The 18,322-nt window shown below is 41.1% G+C and overlaps 1 protein-coding gene across 3 annotated transcripts in view; it reads left to right on the top strand.

The window, feature by feature from the left end:
* Window positions 1-18,322, top strand: part of RAB38 (RAB38, member RAS oncogene family) — a 71,232-nt gene that overhangs the window by 24,584 nt on the left and 28,326 nt on the right. The window contains exon 3 of one of the 3 annotated variants that reach the window (XR_016393873.1): window positions 18,105-18,237. The exons of 1 other annotated variant lie outside the window; for it this stretch is intronic. Coding sequence is in view for 1 of the 2 variants with exons in the window: in XM_089915386.1 (XP_089771512.1) it covers window positions 1,565-1,645 (81 nt within the window). In the remaining variant the exon portion in view is untranslated. Of the gene's footprint in view, window positions 1-1,564; window positions 14,387-18,104; window positions 18,238-18,322 lie in introns of those variants that run through there. One more of the 3 variants, XM_089915386.1, reaches the window with a different exon arrangement.

Here is an 18,322-nt window from a genome sequence, read left to right as displayed (position 1 = left end):
TATAAATATATATGCACATTTTACATTATTAAGATTGCATTCTGCATAGCTTTATATCACGATTTTTCCATTTTTATTTATTTGTGGAACACACATATTGAATACTTGTGGAGCACAGGCACTGCGCTAGTTGTCTGGGATTCAGCTGTGAATAAGATAGGCATTGTCTCTGCACTTATGGAAATTCACACTTAGGCCTTGTTGTGAACGTTTGTGCGCATCACCAGAGAATGGTTGGAAAATATAGCTTGAATGGACATCATTCAGATAGGCTGGGGAGGAGCCTCTGACTGGTTTTACAGAGGGTAGAATGGTCAGATTTGCCCTGGGGACTATGGAAAGGTAGATTGGAGGCAATTAAACCTGGAGACAGAGCCACATGGTAGTTATTGTATTCTTACGGGAAAATGACAAAGCCTTGAATTAACGTAATGGCTTTAGAGATTACAAAGAAAAACCTGATATGAGAATATCACTAAAATGTAAACACCAGCAGGAGTAAGCAGCCACTTGGGGTGGGAGGTGATGGAGAAGGAGGAAAAGGTGGTGGTGCCTCTTTATTTTGTCATAGTTGGGATGTTCCTTTGTTTCAGCTGTTTCATGGAGAGTCTCAGTGCCTGCCTTCTCTCAGTGCTGTCTCTAAATTGGCCTTATGTTTAGAAATTTTTACTTCTCCGTTCCTTGTTTTCCTTCTTGAGGCCCCAGTGTGCTTGTATGTTTTTCCCCTTCTTTCCTTTTAAAATCCTTTGTTTCCCCTGTTTTTTTAGGATTTTTTTCCCTTTGATTCAGGACACAGTATCTGTCATTTTCTACTTCTTGGCTCTCGTTGAACCTTTTTGGTTTGTTTGTTTGAAGAATTTATTGTTGTAAAGAGAGATTGGTCAAGCAACATTCGCAGATATGATTAAGTTATAGAAATTTAAGAAACATTACATTTTTAATAGACTGATTCTTGGATGTTAGTCCGGCTTTTTAAAATATTCCAAAATGTGGGTGAATTCATCCATTCACCTATTCCTTAGCCCCATACTTTGAAGCCTCCAGGCACAGGGGTAAAAGAGTAGAATTTTGGAGAACTCCTTTTCTTAATTGGTTATCTTACATCTGGAGGGCAGTCGATATTGAATGACTCTTTTTTTTTTTTTTAAATTTTTCTTGGAGCTTAGTTGATTTACAATGCTGTATTAGTTTCTGCTGTATCGCAAAGTGAATCAGTTATACATATACATATATCCACTCTTTGTTAGGTTCTATTCCTATATAGGTCATTACTGAGTACTGAGTAGAATTCTCTGTGCTATATAGTAGGTTCTTATTAGTTATCTATTTTATATATAGTATATAAATAGTATATATAGTGTGTATATGTCAATCCCAATCTCCCAATTTATCCCCTCCCTTCCCCCTTGGTAACCATAAGTTTGCTTTCTACATCTGTGATTCTATTTCTGCTTTGTAAATAGGTTCATTTGTACCATTTTTTTTAGATTCCGCATATAACCAATATTGTATTACATTTGTCTTTCTCTGTCTGACTTACTTCACTCCGTATGACAATCTCTAGGTCCATCCATTGAATGACTCATATTTATATGAGGAGGGGAGTCTTCCATCATTCATTCGTTCATTCATTCAACAAATGTAATGGAACACCTGTTATGTACCAGGCACTGGGAATAGAGAAACTTACAAAACAGACAGAATCCTGACTTCATGTATAACAGTAACAACAAAACATAAGTAAAATCTTGCGGGGGGGTGGGAAGGGGTGGGTGGATGGATAACCAGTAAATGCTAACAGGAAAGTAAAAGGAAGGAAGACACCTATAAATTTGTGGGGAGGGTTGAAATTGCTTGTGGGACAAAGGACGTTCTGGACATTTTCTTTCACCTCACTCTGACATTCCTTGCACAACAATTACAGTGTCAAACTCTGCTTAAGGGCATGATGTTCATTAACTTAAGGCCTGGCTGACCCGCCATGTACTTAAATACTGGATTTCCAATCCTCTAAATCCCTGCAAGTGTAAACTTTGAAGAGAAGCTTTGTATGGAGAGAGGGTGGAGGGAATTTCACAAGGCACTGAATTGCTAATATGACCAAGAGGGTACAAGGCCTCATTGTGAAAGGTAGAACCCACATTTCTCTTTCCTCCAAACATACTGCTGTTGAAATTGTCCTTCTGAATGTCTTAATAATGAAAATGGCTTCCCAGTGCCAAGTTGGTATTCAAAGTTGACACCTAGACACGCAGGAACAATACTGCAGCGTTGACAAGCTGGAGTGTCAAATGGTTCAAAAAGTCTTTTTTGAAAAAAGATCTCTGATAAAGCTCTACTTACTTTCCAAGGATAGTATTTCAGCATGTACAAAACAGAGGCCCAGATCAAACCGTCTGCCTGAAGCTAAGATGGCGGCATTCGGAGACAGCTACCAATTCATTTGTTGGTTACCTTTGGGATCAGGGAACATTTCCCATAAGATCTTTCTCTTAGAAAGTGAATCTCCTAACAACGAAAGTCCTCTTGAGTGACATCATAGTCAGTCTGGTGATAAACATCTGATTTCCTTTTTTTCACGTTTCCAAAACTTCTAATGAGCCAAAGTCCACAACGTCTGGCTTTGTCCTCATGGCCACATCCTGGAGAAACCCTGTGGGTATATCAGCTTGGCCATACCTGAAGCTGAAACTAGCAGGATGTTGAAGGAGTTTGTCACTGAGACCAGCCTCCTTCTTGCTGCTGTCTCCACTGCCAAGGGAAATTCACCCTCTTGCTCTTCAATCTTCTAAAGAAACTTTCCACAAGAATTTTCCTGCCTGTGCTGTTGCTGGAATAATTGTGGTAGCCTCTAGCTGTGAATTAAGAGAGAAAAAATAAAAAATAAATGTATGCCAGCATCTCTGATTTTTCACATCATCTCTTCAAATATTAAAAACCAAAGGAAAGAAAAGAAAAAGAGTCTCTCTTAAGTCAGATTTTCTTTAGTTTTCAACCTTTGCATTCTTTCCTTTTCTTAGCCGTGTTTAGTTGAATTCTGCCTGGGGATTCACTAGGGCCAGGAAATATATAACTGGGGTGATCATATGTCCCATTTTATGGAACATTCCTTGTTTATGCCTGTGGTCCTAGCATACTTATTAATGACCCCCCCATTTCTGGTCTGTAATTTAATTTACATGGTCAGCCTATAGATCAGGAGCTCTGATACGTCTATCTCACTGTCCACATCATATTTAACTCTAAAAATGGCTCTTTTATGCATTCCTGTGCCCTAGCTCAGTCTTTATAATATGTTTTGGCAGATTTGTCTATTTAGAATGAGGGCCCTGGTCTACTCTTGTTGGTGCATTCCCAAGATTGAGAATCCTGTCTTTCGGGTCCATCTCAGTGGCTGATGGGGCCCCGAGACCTTCTGACCCATTTGCCTGGTGCTCTCTTGGTGCCCATTGCCTGAATCTCCACCAGCTACTTCCTTTGGATTCCCTCTGTGGCCACATCCAACTACCTTTTAGAGTTGTCGTGAGATTAAGTGACAGAATGTACGTGGGGTCCCTGATGTGTTACGTCTGATCCCACCACACACACATACCACATTATCTCTGTCACCTGTCCCCACAGCCCATCTGCCGGTCCAGGTGTCCCCATCTGTACCTGGCTCTGGTGCACACAATACATGCACTCAGAGGAAGAAGGGTCTGTTTCTATATCTCAGCCCTTCCCAGGCTGCTCCATCCCGTTCTTATGCTGTAGGGTTCCCATGTGGTTGTGTTCAGAAACAGGACACCAGGAAAATGCCAGTGTAGATGGGAAGTAACGGGGCAAAAGTAGGACCTACCCAAGCGGTGATGAGAATAGCAATCACAGAGAGAACTGCAGTGCCCTCTAGCCATGCAGCCTCCACCTCATGCCCTACTCCAGGCAGTTTTCCTTGTCTGTTCCTACCCTATTTATAGTGACTTTTAGGCCCACCCTCTATCTCAGAATGTTCTAAGATCAATGGGTGCCCTAGAAGACGCTTTCTAACATTAAACTCTATTGAAGTTTAGTCTCTTCCCTGGAGCTAAAAAGAAAGATGTTGATGTGTGTCCTGCTAAGGGAAGGAATATACCCTCTAGTGTTCTCTGTAAGAAGCTGTAGTTTTTAGACGGAGGAGTAGGTGTTTCACAGTGTAGTGGACATTTGTCATGTGTTTTGGGTTTCCAGTAACTGTTAAACACATTTGCTACCTTTGGGGAACTTCTAGTCATGGGAGAATCCCCTCCCCAGGAAGAGTCCATAAAACTTTCTTCCTCTGCTTTATTTGCAGCTAGGACACAGGCATATGACCTAGATTCCACAGATCATACTGATTCAGAAGTGAGCAACTAGAGGAAGAGGGTGCAATGCAGAACCCATTTTTTTTCTGGGGAGGATGGTGGCAGAAAAGACCTCCATCCTTGGGAGATAGTGGAGTTTGCTGAGCCCCATGCTTGACACAGAAACAGGATCACTGCTGGCCCCAGGAACATTTGCATTCAAGTTGAATTCCTTGGAGCTCTGCAGATTACAGGACCTAGTGCTCCGTGGTGGCTGGCAGCAGTGTCCTCATCACGCCTGTTCTATGTAGGATCTGAGTTTCTGGAAGCTTAGGCTCGATCTGGTTTCTCTAGACTACTGTTTCTGTAGCCTACTGAGTAATTCTGCAAGCTACCCAACATCCCTTGAATAAATGATTTCATGTTTAGCCAGCATCGGCTTCTGAATCTTGTGACTGAGAATCTGGATTAATATACATGGTCAAATACATTTAAGAAATCCAGCTTCGGGCTTCCCTGGTGGCGCAGTGGTTGAGAGTCCGCCTGCCGATGCAGGGGACATGGGTTCGTGCCCCGGTCCGGGAAGATCCCACATGCCGCGGAGCGGCTGTGCCCGTGAGCCATGGCCGCTGAGCCTGCGCGTCCGGAGCCTGTGCTCCGCAAAGGGAGAGGCCACAGCAGTGAGAGGCCCACGTACCGCAAAAACAAACAAACAAACAAAAGAAATCCAGCTTCACTGTCCCCCTTGCTGTAGGACTTCTCAGGCCTTTGATATCCTATGTACATTCTGAATCTCCAGTAATAAAAATGGATATGTTTCTTGCTGTTTGCTGTACGTTAACTTTGTGTACAGAGTTTTACGTGTATGAACTCATTCAGTCCTTAGCATGATCCTATAGAATAGGTTATTATTATTGTTACCATTTAAAAACAAGTTGAGACTTAGGTGATTTCCCTAAAACCATAGAGTTACTACCTTATTTCTTTGATTCTAACTTATGCTTTTTGTTCCTTCCTACGTTAACATTTCAGAATCAAGGTATGTCCTCTAGTCAGTGTGTATCTCTAAAATGATGGTGTGTCATACATATAATAGTTTTTTTCACCATCTCCTCCAAAAGGGGACTAAACCACGCAGCAGTTTGTAAATGTTTTTGGCCACATAGAACACTTAACAAACTAATAGAACTCGCTTAGGAAATACTGGCCTAGAATTATCTTTTAAAGGGCAAGTTTTCTGTCTTCCATTGTTTAGTGAGCTTTTCCCATTATTATTATTATTTTTAAATAGCTAAGAAAGCTAAAATATGCAGCAGTTAAGTAGCTAGTTTTCTAGAAGCTGCTTGAAAGGTAGGATCACACATCATTTCTTCTTATAAGCTTTTAGAAGATATATATAATGCATTTATACAAACTGGGAATGCATAGATAATTGCACTTGAGTATGGGTAGACAGTTATTCTAAGTCCTTTTTTAATCATTTTTTTAAATCTTTTTATTTTTAAGTTGGGTAGTAGGCCATTTCTGGTTATTCCCAATTTTTAAATGTCAATCCATGAAAAAATTCTTGATAGTCACTGGTGCATTCATTGATTCAACACAATTTGTATTGAATGACTATTCAGGTCTGTGTTGTGAACAATGCGTATTAAGCCTTTTCTGGATTCAGAGCATACTGTTAGGTGCCTGTTCCTCTTAAAATGCCAGAATTCCCTAAGGGAAGTAGATAGGCCACGTTTTAGGCATCCATCTCCAAAGACTTTAGATGGGGTTGTAGGATGTGCCTCCCCTGACTTAACTGGGACACAGCACATTTAACCTTATTTTTTTAGCCGATCTGTTTAGAGCTAGTTGTACTTAGGAACATAAAACGAAGGGCCCAATCTGAAAATGCAAAACCAGAGCAAAGTTAGAAGGTATCATTAAAGGAAATGATGGCAATGGTTAATAGTCATGATCATTTCATACAATGACCACTAGTGTTAGTACCACTGTTTGAATCATCGTTTTTGACAGATTCTTAATGCCCTGCATGAAAAATGGAATCACTTCTTGAAATTGAGAGTAGCTTAAGTACAAGAGTCTCAAATTCAAGCAACTCACCTGCTTAGGAATCAGTATAAATTAAGAATAACATTTTAATTTTTATCTTTAGCTAATTGGTTCTCCAGAGGTTTTCTAGGGCTATGCTAATACTTTGCTAAATAACTTGAGATCCAATTATGACTAAGACATTGTAGGAAAATAGAAACAGACCCTCAGAGGCTATAACCACAGCTTGGTGTGCAGGAGGCAGGAGTTGCATTTGTCATCCTCGCCTGCGTGGTTCACATTTTCATTACCTACAGCACAGGTCCTTCCTGTTTCATGCTTAGACAATTTTAAATAGTCTCCAGACCTCGCTTGTGGTAGTCTGTACAGCATGGTGCTAAAAACTCAACCTACCCAAGGAATCACTTTGATTTCATTACAGTCTAGTTCAAGAATCTTCTGTAAGCTCTACTTCTTGATTCACATTTAGACACATAAGAATGTAAATTGATACAGTCACTATGGAGAACAGTATGGAGGTTCCTTAAAAAACTAAAAATAGAACTACCATATGACCCAGCAATCCCACTACTGGGCATATACCCTGAGAAAACCATAATTCAAAAGGAGACATGTACCACAATGTTCATTGCAGCTCTATTTACAGTAGCCAGGACATGGAAGCTACCTAAGTGTCCATCGACAGATGAATGGATAAGGAAGATGTGGCACATATATACAACGGAATATTACTCAGCCATCAAAAGAAACAAAATTGAGTTATTTGTAGTGAGGTGGATGGACCTAGAATCTGTCATACAGAATGAAGCAAGTCAGAAAGAGAAAAACAAATACCATATGGTGACACATATGGAATCTAAAAAAAAAATGGTACTGATGAACCTAGGGGTAGGACAGGAATAAAGACGCAGATGTAGAGAATGGACTTGAGGACACAGGGAGGGGGAAGGGTAAGCTGGGACAAAGTGAGAGAGTAGCGTTGACATATATACACTACGAATTGTAAAATAGATACCTAGTGGGAAGCAGCCGCATAGCACGGGGAGATCGGCTTGGTGCTTTGTGACCACCTAGAGAGGTGGGATAGGGAGGGTGGGAGGGAGACGCAAGAGGGAGGGCATATGGGGACATATGTATATGTATAACTGATTCACTTTGTTATACAGCAGACACTAACACACCATTGTAAAGCAATTATACTCCAATAGAGATGTTAAAAAAAACAAAACAAAACAAATTTAGGCACCTGAAAACAGGAGTTAGCAAGCTATTACCTGTGGACCAAATGTGGCCTGCCCTTATTGCATAAAGTGTTATCAGAACACAGCCATGCTCATTGGTGCACATGTTATCTATGGGTGCTTTTCCATTACATCTACAGAGTTGAGTAGCTGCAACAGAGGCCCAATGGCTTTCAAAGCCTGGACTCTTTACCATCCGATCTGGCCACCTACTCATTAAAGTTTGCCACTGATGTCTTACAACAGCATTAGCTTCTCTTTTGTGCTTGTGGCTTTACATGCAATAGCTCATCGTTGAAACAGTCTTGTAAGTACTTTTATTAGTCCTGTTTTACAGATGAGGGGATTAAAGTTTAAATTGGAGAACATAAATGACTAACTAAAGATCTCATAGTTGGTAGGTAGTAAAGTTGGGATTTCAAGGCAGATGTGCTCAGAGTACACCCAATCACCACACTGCACTATCGTATAGCCTTTTCCAATCTGGCCTAATTATACAATAACTATTTATGATAAACGGTTGACCAGGGATTGAGATAGACAGATAAGATAGATAAGGTAAAATGTAGCCCGGTCTCAAAGTTTAAAGTCTAATGACACATACAGAGACATGTAAATAGGTCTTCCAGGAAATGTAACAAAGTAGAGCAATTCACCTGGAATTATTGAAGGGACTGAATAATGAAGGGGCCTTTTCTCGCATGTACAATGCCAGCCACTTGCCTTTCCCTCATCTCTGTGCTTTTGTCCTGATATTCCCTTTGTATGGACTGTACAAGGCAGAGGCAGTTGCCATTCTTTGTTCATATTGTTTTGTCCAAACACATCCAGCTCTGGGTGTGAGACAGGAAAGGGAGAAACACCCCTGGATTTAGCAGTAGGGAGTCTTGAGTAATTAATCATTGGTGGGCTCAAAGATAAGACACCTTACTTTCCGAATATCTTCTACCTCACAGAGATTCACGAGAACAAGCCTACAAGGAATCTTTGTTTTCAGACAGGATCAAGACAGAGCTCATCCCTCCTCCAAAAAAGACCAGGCCCAATAAGGCACAGACATATTTTTGTTAAATGATTGTTTTTAGTATTATTTAATTGTGCTTCTTAACAGGGGTGATCTTGTCAATGTCTAGAACTATTTTTGGTTGTCATAACTGATCAGGGAGAGGAGGGTGCTACTCACATCAAGTGGGTAGAAGCCAGGGATGGTGCTAAACATCCTACAGTGCACAACACACAGCCTCCCAACTCCCACCCCTCCAAAGAATGATTTGGCCCAAGATGTCAATAGTACCGAGGCTGCGAAACGCCAGATGTCATGCTTTATGTTAGAATTTTCTAAATCGTCTAAGGAAAAGGCACTACCTGACTAAAAGTTCCTGTTAGTTAGTTGGCAGTTTTAAGAAAAATCAAGTAGCGTGGTCTTTTGAGTTTTGTATGTTTACCAAGTATGCAATTGTATGAAAAAAGTTAGGAGTTAATTCTTGCCAAATGATGACTCTTGTTAGATTGTGGGATTGTGGGTGATTTTATTTTCATGTTTCTGGTTTCCATTTTTTTAAAATTTGATTATATTGCTTTTACAATGACAGAGATAAAATTATAAATAAAGATATAAACAAATAATAAAAAAGAAACTGTTGAGTCTTTGGGTTCAGGCTTCTCTAGTCTATTAAGGATTCTCTGCCCGAGGGTTTGAGGCTAAGGGACATGGTTTGACACAAGGCAGAGTTTTGCCTTCTCTGTTCCCCACCCACCTAATACTTTAATCTCTGAATTTTAGCATTTCCAGTACTCATCTCCATGCCTTTTCACATGCAGTTCCTTCTGTCTCGATCCTTCTATGGTCTTCGCCTTAGGAAATTCCAGATTTTCCACATCTTTGTTCTCTTCCTACTCACACCATATAGCCCCTACAGATTTCCTTAAGGGACTTCCTCTCTCCCACCTACATGTCTGGGGCACCAGTTAGATAGCTAACTGTTGGGCCGGCTTACATGATGTGGCTCAGCCCTCTCTTCTAATGGATGGGCATTGCTTAGAGAGATGAGGCAGGGTGTGAGTCACTCTGAGTGACTGTGTCTTTCTGGTCCCAGAAAAACAACCCTGTCCTCAGCTGGACCCAGGCTCTAGGATCACCATGGATTTCTGAACCTGAGAAAGGGCCCTGAGAAGCACGGACGGGCACTTTGGCAGAGTATGGCGAGTGTGGGCTTGGATGCCATGTAGATAGGGGTCAGGCTCTTGCCTCAGACCCACAGTTATGTGGCTTTGGGCCAAACCCTTAATCATGCTGAGCTTCCATTTCTCATATGAAAAATGGAGATAATACTTTATGGGGTAGTTATAAGAATCAGTGCTAATAAGCGTGAAATGCCTGGAAGATTAGTATGCAATAAATGACTGGTCTTTCTAAAGAAAATATACATGCATGCAAAAATTGCTCTCAGTTTCAGGGGCTTCCCAGACAATCCTGCCCACTGAAGCATGGACCCTGTTCTAAAGCCAGCCCATGTGCCTTCAATTGCTTAATTCCTCTCTAATGGTATCTTTAGAAAAATGTGTTAGAATTAGGGGATTCCTGGAGAAAAAGTTCTGTTCAGCTGGAGCAGGAATTCTTTGTTGGGGTAGAGTGTCAGAACCAGGATGAAGGGACCAGGGAGCCTTTTCTCCTCAGATTTTTGCAAAATGCCTCTGTCGATGGTACATTGCTGTCCACCGATCCCCTTTGAGGAGCACTGTGTGTGATGAGAGATGTTGCCCCTGGGAGTGTGTTGCTCTTCTGCATGGTCTGGAAACAGGAACCAAAAGCAGGAAAAATGATGAGCTTAGTTAGAGGAAATTGGAGACTGAAGGGAGGGCGGTATAAGCTCTATTCTAAAGGACAGAAGAAGAGTTCAGAAGGACTTGATGAGTTTCCTGGTGCGTCTAAGAAAGGGAGCCAAAATTAGAGGTAGGGAGAGTCTGAAATCTTTGTAAGATTTCCATGTTTGCACTTTTTTTTTTTCTTTTATTTTCTTTTTGGCTGTGTTGGGTCTTCATTTCTGTGCGAGGGCTTTCTCTAGTTGTGGCGAGCAGGGGCCACTCTTCATCGCGGTGCGCAGGCCTCTCACTCTCGCGGCCTCTCTTGTTGCGGAGCACAGGCTCCAGACGCGCAGGCTCAGTAGTTGTGGCTCACGGGCCTAGTTGCTCCGCAGCATGTGGGATCTTCCCAGACCAGGGCTCGAACCCGTGTCCCCTGCATTGGCAGGCAGAGTCTCAACCACTGCGCCACCAGGGAAGCCCCCATGTTTGCACTTTTAAAAAATCCTGTTCTAGCTCCCCATCATAATTATTTCTGTAAAAACCTTTTAAGGAAAAAAGGCCTATCTTTCAGAATTTCAAAGACGGGAGGATGCTTCTGAGGTTCTATCCTATCTTGAGCTTAATCTGCAGCAGAGGTGAGCTGTATGGAAAAGTGTAGGTGAAGGAGGATGGAAAAAGCAAGTAGAATCCTGGTGCATTTGGGAATGAAAATATTGCCTGGGTGCAGTGGAGTTCAGATCATGACGGAATATGGTCTCTGGTCTTCACTAGTAGACCACAGTTCCCATTCCCAGACCCAGGGAATGATTAAATACAATCAGACTCTTCTTCTGGAGTCAGATTTCTTCCTGGATCTCTACCTGCAGCCGTGTCTTCTTTCCCAAACTTCAGACTTCTACGTCCCTCTGGATCTCTCCCTGGATCTCACCTAGATAACGCTTCAAATCCAATATGTTGGAAACTGAATTTATTAGCTCTTCTGCAAATCAGATCATCTGGTTAGGAGAACTTACATCCACCCAGACATCCAAGCCATATACCCATAGAAACAGGTTACTCATCCTTCAGAAACCCCAAGTTCCTGAGCACAGAAACCCCCATAGTAAGGCTCTTCTCTGCCTCTCCAGGTCTATCCCTGGCTACTTTGTCCCTCCATTCATCACCTAGTGATACCAAACTGCATCAAGTTCACATCTCGGAATTCCCCCTTCCTGGAACATGCTTCCTACACTTACTCACCTGTCTTTCACTCTTCCTTCAGAACTAGGCTCAAGAATCATCTGTTACTGGCTCTCAGGTAGTCTCTCCTATCTCTTGCCACATATGTTAAACTTCTTTCTTTATGGACCTGGTCCCTGCGCTGCACTGTGAAATCCTCCTGGTTACCCACCAGCACGTTGGCTTGTACATGGTGGGTGATCACATGATCAGTGTTTATTGGATGGAACAGAATGGTTTGCAGCACTGCTTTTCAAGCACTTATTCAGAAGATTCCTTTACCATATTATACTTTTCCCTGCCCCTTGTGGAGTATTTCTGTCCTTAGAGAACTGTGAAGAAGCAGAAAACTTAATTTACTGCTGTATTTCCCAGGAGGACTCCACATTATGTAACTCCTTTTATCCAGAAAGCTCTCTAGACACTTTGCACAGCAGGGAGATTACAGTGCCCCACAGTGTGAAGCAGGAAGTAGAGAAGAAAAATGAAGATGAGGGAAGCAGTCCCCCTTAGTGCCTTGGGCCCAAACTGGGAACTGCAGGATTCTTTGCATGGTGATTCCACATAGCATGCTGCAAGAATCTGTCATCAGCCTGTAGATTTTATTAGCCAGCATATTCCTCCTTCACACCCGAGAACCAGAATTTAGTGGTTTCCTCCTCATTGAAATTCTCATAATCTTGTTTTACATGCACCTCTTGTTTCAGCTACTGTCATTTGAGCTGCACACAATATCATATTTGTCCTTTTTTAAAACTAATAAACAGAGTTCCAGAGAGGCTTTTCAATGATTTTCATTGCAGAAATGAGGCCTAGACTTCAGATTTAGTCTAGAACTCTATACAATGACGTGATTCTTGAACAGAGCTGTACATCAGGAACACCTGAGGAGCTTGTTACAATGCACTGCAGATGCCTCGGCCCTACTCTCGGAGATGTCTGGAGGGGCATAGATCGTATGTTTTTGCAAAACAGTCCTTTGGTGATTTTGATGTGCACACTGGTTAAGATGCATTGTGTTAGACTTTGTTCACTCACTCACTCATTCATTCATTTATTCATTCCTGGTGTGTTCCTTGAATACCTACTGTGTATTCAGGTAGGCACTTTGCTAAGCACTGAGGCACTGGTGATAAAGGGCACAGTTTCTTCTCATTAAGAAGTTCTCAGTCTCCTGGAAGAAAACCCATAAAAATGAATAATTACAATACAGTAGGAAGTTCCATTAAAACTGGTGGATTCGCCATATGACCCAGCAATCCCACTACTGGGCATATGCCCTGAGAAAACCATAATTCAAAAAGAGTCATGTACCACAGTGTTCATTGCAGCTCTATTTACAATAGCCAGGACATGGAAGCAACCTAAGTGTCTGTCGACAGATGAACGGATAAAGAAGATGTGGCACGTATATACGATGGAATATTACTCAGTCATAAAAAGAAACAAAACTGAGTTATTTGTAGTGAGGTGGATGGACTTAGAGTCTGTCATACAGAGTGAAGTAAGTCAGAAAGAGAAAAACAAATACCGTATGCTAACACATGTATATGGAATCTAAAAAAAAAAAAAAAATGGTACTGAAGAACCTAGGGGCAGGACAGAAATAAAGTCGCAGACGTAGAGAATGGACTTAAGGACACAGGAAGGGGGAAGGGTAAGCTGGGATGAAGTGAGAGAGTGGCATGTACATATATACACTACCAAATGTAAAATAGATAACTAGTGGGAAGCAGCCTCATAGCACAGGGAGATCAGCTCGGTGCTTTGTGACCACCTAGAGGGGTGGGATAGGGAGGGTGGGAGGGAGACGCAAGAGGGAGGGCATATGGGGATATATGTATACATATAGCTGATTCACTTTGTTATACAACAGCAACTAACACAGCAATGTAAAGCAGTTATACTCCAATAAAGATGTTAAAAAAAACAACTGGTGGATTCTATAAGAGCTGTGAGAGCACTTGAGGGAGAAGGTGTTACCTCTACCTGAGAATGAGGCAACTTCCTTGATATTTGATCTGAGTCACCCAGGCTAAGAGAGTCCCCAAAGGAAGATCCAAGGGGACCACTGGGAGGAGCTCCTTTTTAGCAGGTTTGTGCAGAGGTGCATATGGAAGCCACCTTCAGGAATCGGTGGGTGTCTTAAAAAGCAAGGACAAGGCTTTTCATCTTCTTAAAACTTTTTCTTTTTAAGGTAGAGTTTATTAATTAATTTATTTATTTTTGCTGTGTTGGGTCTTCGTTTCTGTGCGAGGGCTTTCTCTAGTTGCGGCAAGCGGGGGCCACTCTTCATTGTGGTGCGCGGGCCGCTCACTATCGCGACCTCTCTTGTTGCGGAGCACAGGCTCCAGACGCGCAGGCTCAGTAGTTGTGGCTCACGGGCCCAGTTGCTCCGCGGCATGTGGGATCCTCCCAGACCAGGGCTCGAACCCATGTCCCCTGCATTAGCAGGCGGATTCTCAACCACTGCGCCACCAGGGAAGCCCGATGAGCTGAGTAGTTGCAACAGAGGCCCGATGGCTTTCAAAGCCTGAACTCTTTTTACTTTTTTATTGAAATATAGTTGATTTACAGTGTTGTACTATTTACAATAGCCAAGGCATGGAAGCAACCTAAGTGTCCATCAACGGATGAATGGATAAAGAAGATGTGGTATATATATGCAATGGAATATCACTCAGCCATAAAAAGAATGAAATAATGCCATTTGCAGCAACATGGATGGACCTGGAGATGATCATACTAAGTGAAGTGAGCCAAACAGAAAAACAAATATCATCTTTATCCTAAGATATCTAAGTAAGAACATGTCACTATCGCAGTTACCTAGCTTTATTAGTCATCAGAAAATTGTCAATACAAGACCACAGAGACTTACTATTATGAATAATAGTAAAAATGTATATTTATGAAATACATTCTTACTCTTCTTACCAGGCCTTGTTTTAAGTGCTTTACTGAATCATTTCACTTACTTTCCCCAAACCATTGTGAACTAGGTGCTGTTATTATGTCCATTTTACGAATTAAGGAGCTGAGGCTTAGAGAAGTTAAATAGCAAGTGACACAGCCAGAATTAGAACCCAGATCCCTCTGTTCCTGTTATTTTTTCACTTCCATATGTCTACCTAATAGTCTGATATTGCTATTCCTTGATGTGATACTTTTAGACATACCCGCTGATAACCCACTATACTAAATGAGGATTTACCTTTCTTACTTGACTGCTAACTCCCATCCCATTTTACCAGTAGATTTCTATCACTTCCTGTAGCTGAATTATAACAAAAATCATAGTACGTATTATGAGATAGGAAAACATTATTCACTCACATAATTTGCCATCTTTCTTCCTTAGGGTTTTTGGAAAAATGTCCACCATATTATTTATTCTATCAAGACTACTTTTGTCCTGGTGGCCTCCATTCCAGAGTCCTCTGTTTTCTTCATCCAATTTGACTGCCCTGGAGCCCCAACCCAGCTGTAATCCTGGGACTTTTCTTTGTCATTCTCCTGAGTAGGATAGCTTGCTGCCTGGGTCCCAGTTTTATATTCTTGTTTTACTGGAACATAACTTCCTGCAGTTGCTTAGGAAGAGCTGAATGGGCATTTCTGAGTCCTTGATATCTTCAAGAATGTGTATTTAACCCTCACACAATTTTAACTGTTTATATGGGTATAGAATTCTAGGTTGAAAATGATTTCCCCTATGCCTTGAAGGCATTGCTCCATTGTAGTATAGCATTTAGCATTGTGCTTTAGACATTTCAGACCATTCTGGTTCTTAAAGCTTTGTACGTATGCTGTTTTATTTTTTAAGGCAGTTTTGGGGATTATCTCTTTACTCCTGGTTATTTCTTTGGTAGTTTTCCCCCCTTCCTATTTGCTGTTGTTGTTGCTGTTCTTTCTTTATGGAACTCCTAGTTTGATGTAACTTTTTGAATTGAGTCTGTGAACCTACTACACTTTTTTTCTCATATTTTCAGCAGTTTGTAATTTTTATTTTAGTCTTTATATATTTTGACTTAATTCCTATTCTTTTATTATAATTTTTTACTTCAGCAATCACAGTTTGAATTTGGAAGAGATTTCCTATTTGCTGATTGTTCTTTTTTGTAGCATCCTATTCTTAGTGAAGAATGTAATAGCTTCCTGTATTTGTGGAGATACCAATTAGTTTCTTAACTTTTTTTTGGTTTGTTTCTCACATTACCTATTTCAGTAGTTATTTTTCAGCCCATTTTGTTCTTTTCTTTTATGTTGATTGCTCCCCTTGAACATCTGATGATTCTTGGAAGAACATTCATGTTTAGAAACAAGACCATCAAAAGCAGATACCAAGCTCTGTGTGTATAAGTAGGCTTGTTGATTAGAGGCTACGTTGATTACTGACTAGTGGATTTCACTTTAGGTTAGTAGTCACTGGGGACTCCTAGATGTCAGCTCTCAGAGGTCTTTTCTCAAAAGAACTCTTTTCTCTGCTAAGGGTGAAGATGCAAGAGTTCTGTGAGGGGAAAAGTAATAGCCCAGCTGCCATATTGACAGACTTTTAATTAATTCCTTTTTCAATCCCATACCACCCACATGGGGAAATTAGTTGGTATGTCTTTAGTCTCAAGTCTTTTCTCTTTGGTTTATTCAGAAGTTAAACCAGTATTTGAATTGGGGTGTCGATGACTAGCTGCTGGTATTCTACATGGAAGTATGGGGAAGGGATGTGGTTGACATTTCCCATTCTGACCTTCAACTAGTCCTCCTGATTTCAACCACTCCCAATATTTGAGTCTTGGGACTCTTTTGGATTCTGTGGGAATTATTGAGCTCTCTGATTGTTCATATCTCCCTCTACAAACCCTATAGACCATGCTATGTACATCCTAGTAAATCTACTACTGTCCGTTACTTTCAGATTTCTAAAAATGTGTTGAAATCTCTTGAATGCTTGTGCACATTTCCTCATTCTTTTAATTCCTGAGATTCTATTTGAAATATTTTGCTTCTTTGAAATCATTTTTTCAGAATTTTGGTAAAGAAAATAAATAAATATATTCCCTCAGTCTGCTGTCTTTAACTGGAAGGTGCCCATGGTCTTTGACCTTTTGCTAATTGTTTATTTCTGACTCAATCTTAGTCATTATATAATTTAATTCATGACAGTTTCTTTTAAAATTAAGGTTATTTTATCTTCATTTTAAATGTGGAAACTGAAGTACAGCGGGATTTAAGTCACTTACCCAAAGGAGTACCAGAGCTAGGATTTAAACTCAGGTCTGATTGATTCTGGATCTAGCTGGTGCTTTCTATCCCAGCTTTCTCCTTCTAAAAGAAAAATCATGGCAAAGCCTCTGTCTCCTCTCTCAAAACCATTGTCAGAACCTTCTGGAAGGGGTTGCTTCCTTGTTTCAGGAGGGGTTTTGTTAATGAGACATGTTTGCTTTCTCCCTTCTTGTGCTTCTTCATTTTCTTCAGTGTTGATTTTGCTTGTCCCTGTTCAGTGGTCCTTCACCTTCTTTGATGTCTCTTGTGTGCCATCTCTGAAGCACCCTTAGATTTGTGGGCAGCAGCCCTGCCTTTCCAAGGCCTTGTTTCACCTCTTTCTGCTTCACTGACTAGTGAGGTATTGATTTCTTGGGAGAGCTTGCTGGGATTGGCGGGTGGGAATCAATAGCCCGTTAGACATAAGTGGAAAGTAGCAGCAGCCCCTCCTCAGCACCCTGCTCACTGACCTAACGTGCTGGGGTGCTGGTCAAAGATGAGGTTAGCCTGACGTGTCCAGGGGTATTCTGAAGTGATTAGATTGTTCTAGGAACACTGTAGCAAAGCCACTGACAGAAAAATCAAGAGCTTTAAATCCATGTCCTTGAACTAAATGAAGAGGAATCATTTTTGAGAATAAATTTGCCTGTCACAGGTTGCTTCAGGGGAAGGAAGTTCTGTTGAGAACTTTTCTAATTCTTGGGTCACTTTGAATTTTCTAGTGTAGGCACAATCTTTGTGAATCATAAGGCAAGTCATTTAGCTTTCATGTTCTTCAGGGTTTCCAAAATGAAAGAGAAGGTGGGTGTCAGCAGTGGATGCCTAGCATTACCTATACAGTGTGTTTCTGAAACATTGTGTGTAAATCCCGTTTTTAAATGCAACCTCAAGGGGCTCATTATGGCAGCTCTCCCTGGGTGAGTCCCTTTGAAGAGGAAGAGTTCCTTTGGAAAGAGAATTATCACTGTCTGTTTGATCTGGTTATAAGTGTAGTTCTTATGTTTCAAATTTTTGTAAAGAAGAACATACACAAGCAGTAAATTCAAATTAGCAAAATCTGAAGAGGTCTTGTGTTACCACTGTCATAGAAACCCATACTCAATTCCCCAATTATCATGTCATTATGTCTTCTACATTGCATGGAAACACAGGAAAATTAGATTTGGAGAGTACTTCCAAATCATCTTGTCTAACTCTGTATTTTATTGTTTCATTTATTCATTCTTTAAAGAATCACTGGGTAACTCTCCTCCATGTGACAGACACTGTGTTGGGCAGAAGGGCTCTACCTGGACAAAAAAGATAAAATCCCTGCCTTCTTGGAGCCTGCATTGTAGTGGTGGACACAAGTAATAGAAAGATAAGTAAGTGCGATGTATAGTTTGTCTGGTGGAGCTAAGTGCTAGGGAGATCATTAATGCAGGGAAGGAGTCTAGAGCTTAAGTGGCA

This window comes from Delphinapterus leucas, chromosome 7 (genome assembly GCF_059928025.1).
Source record: "Delphinapterus leucas isolate spDelLeu-1000000601 "Yukka" chromosome 7, BTC_Dleu_Yukka2, whole genome shotgun sequence".
In the NCBI taxonomy this organism is placed as follows: Eukaryota; Metazoa; Chordata; class Mammalia; order Artiodactyla; family Monodontidae; genus Delphinapterus; species Delphinapterus leucas.
This window is presented reverse-complemented; position numbering and strand designations above follow the sequence as displayed.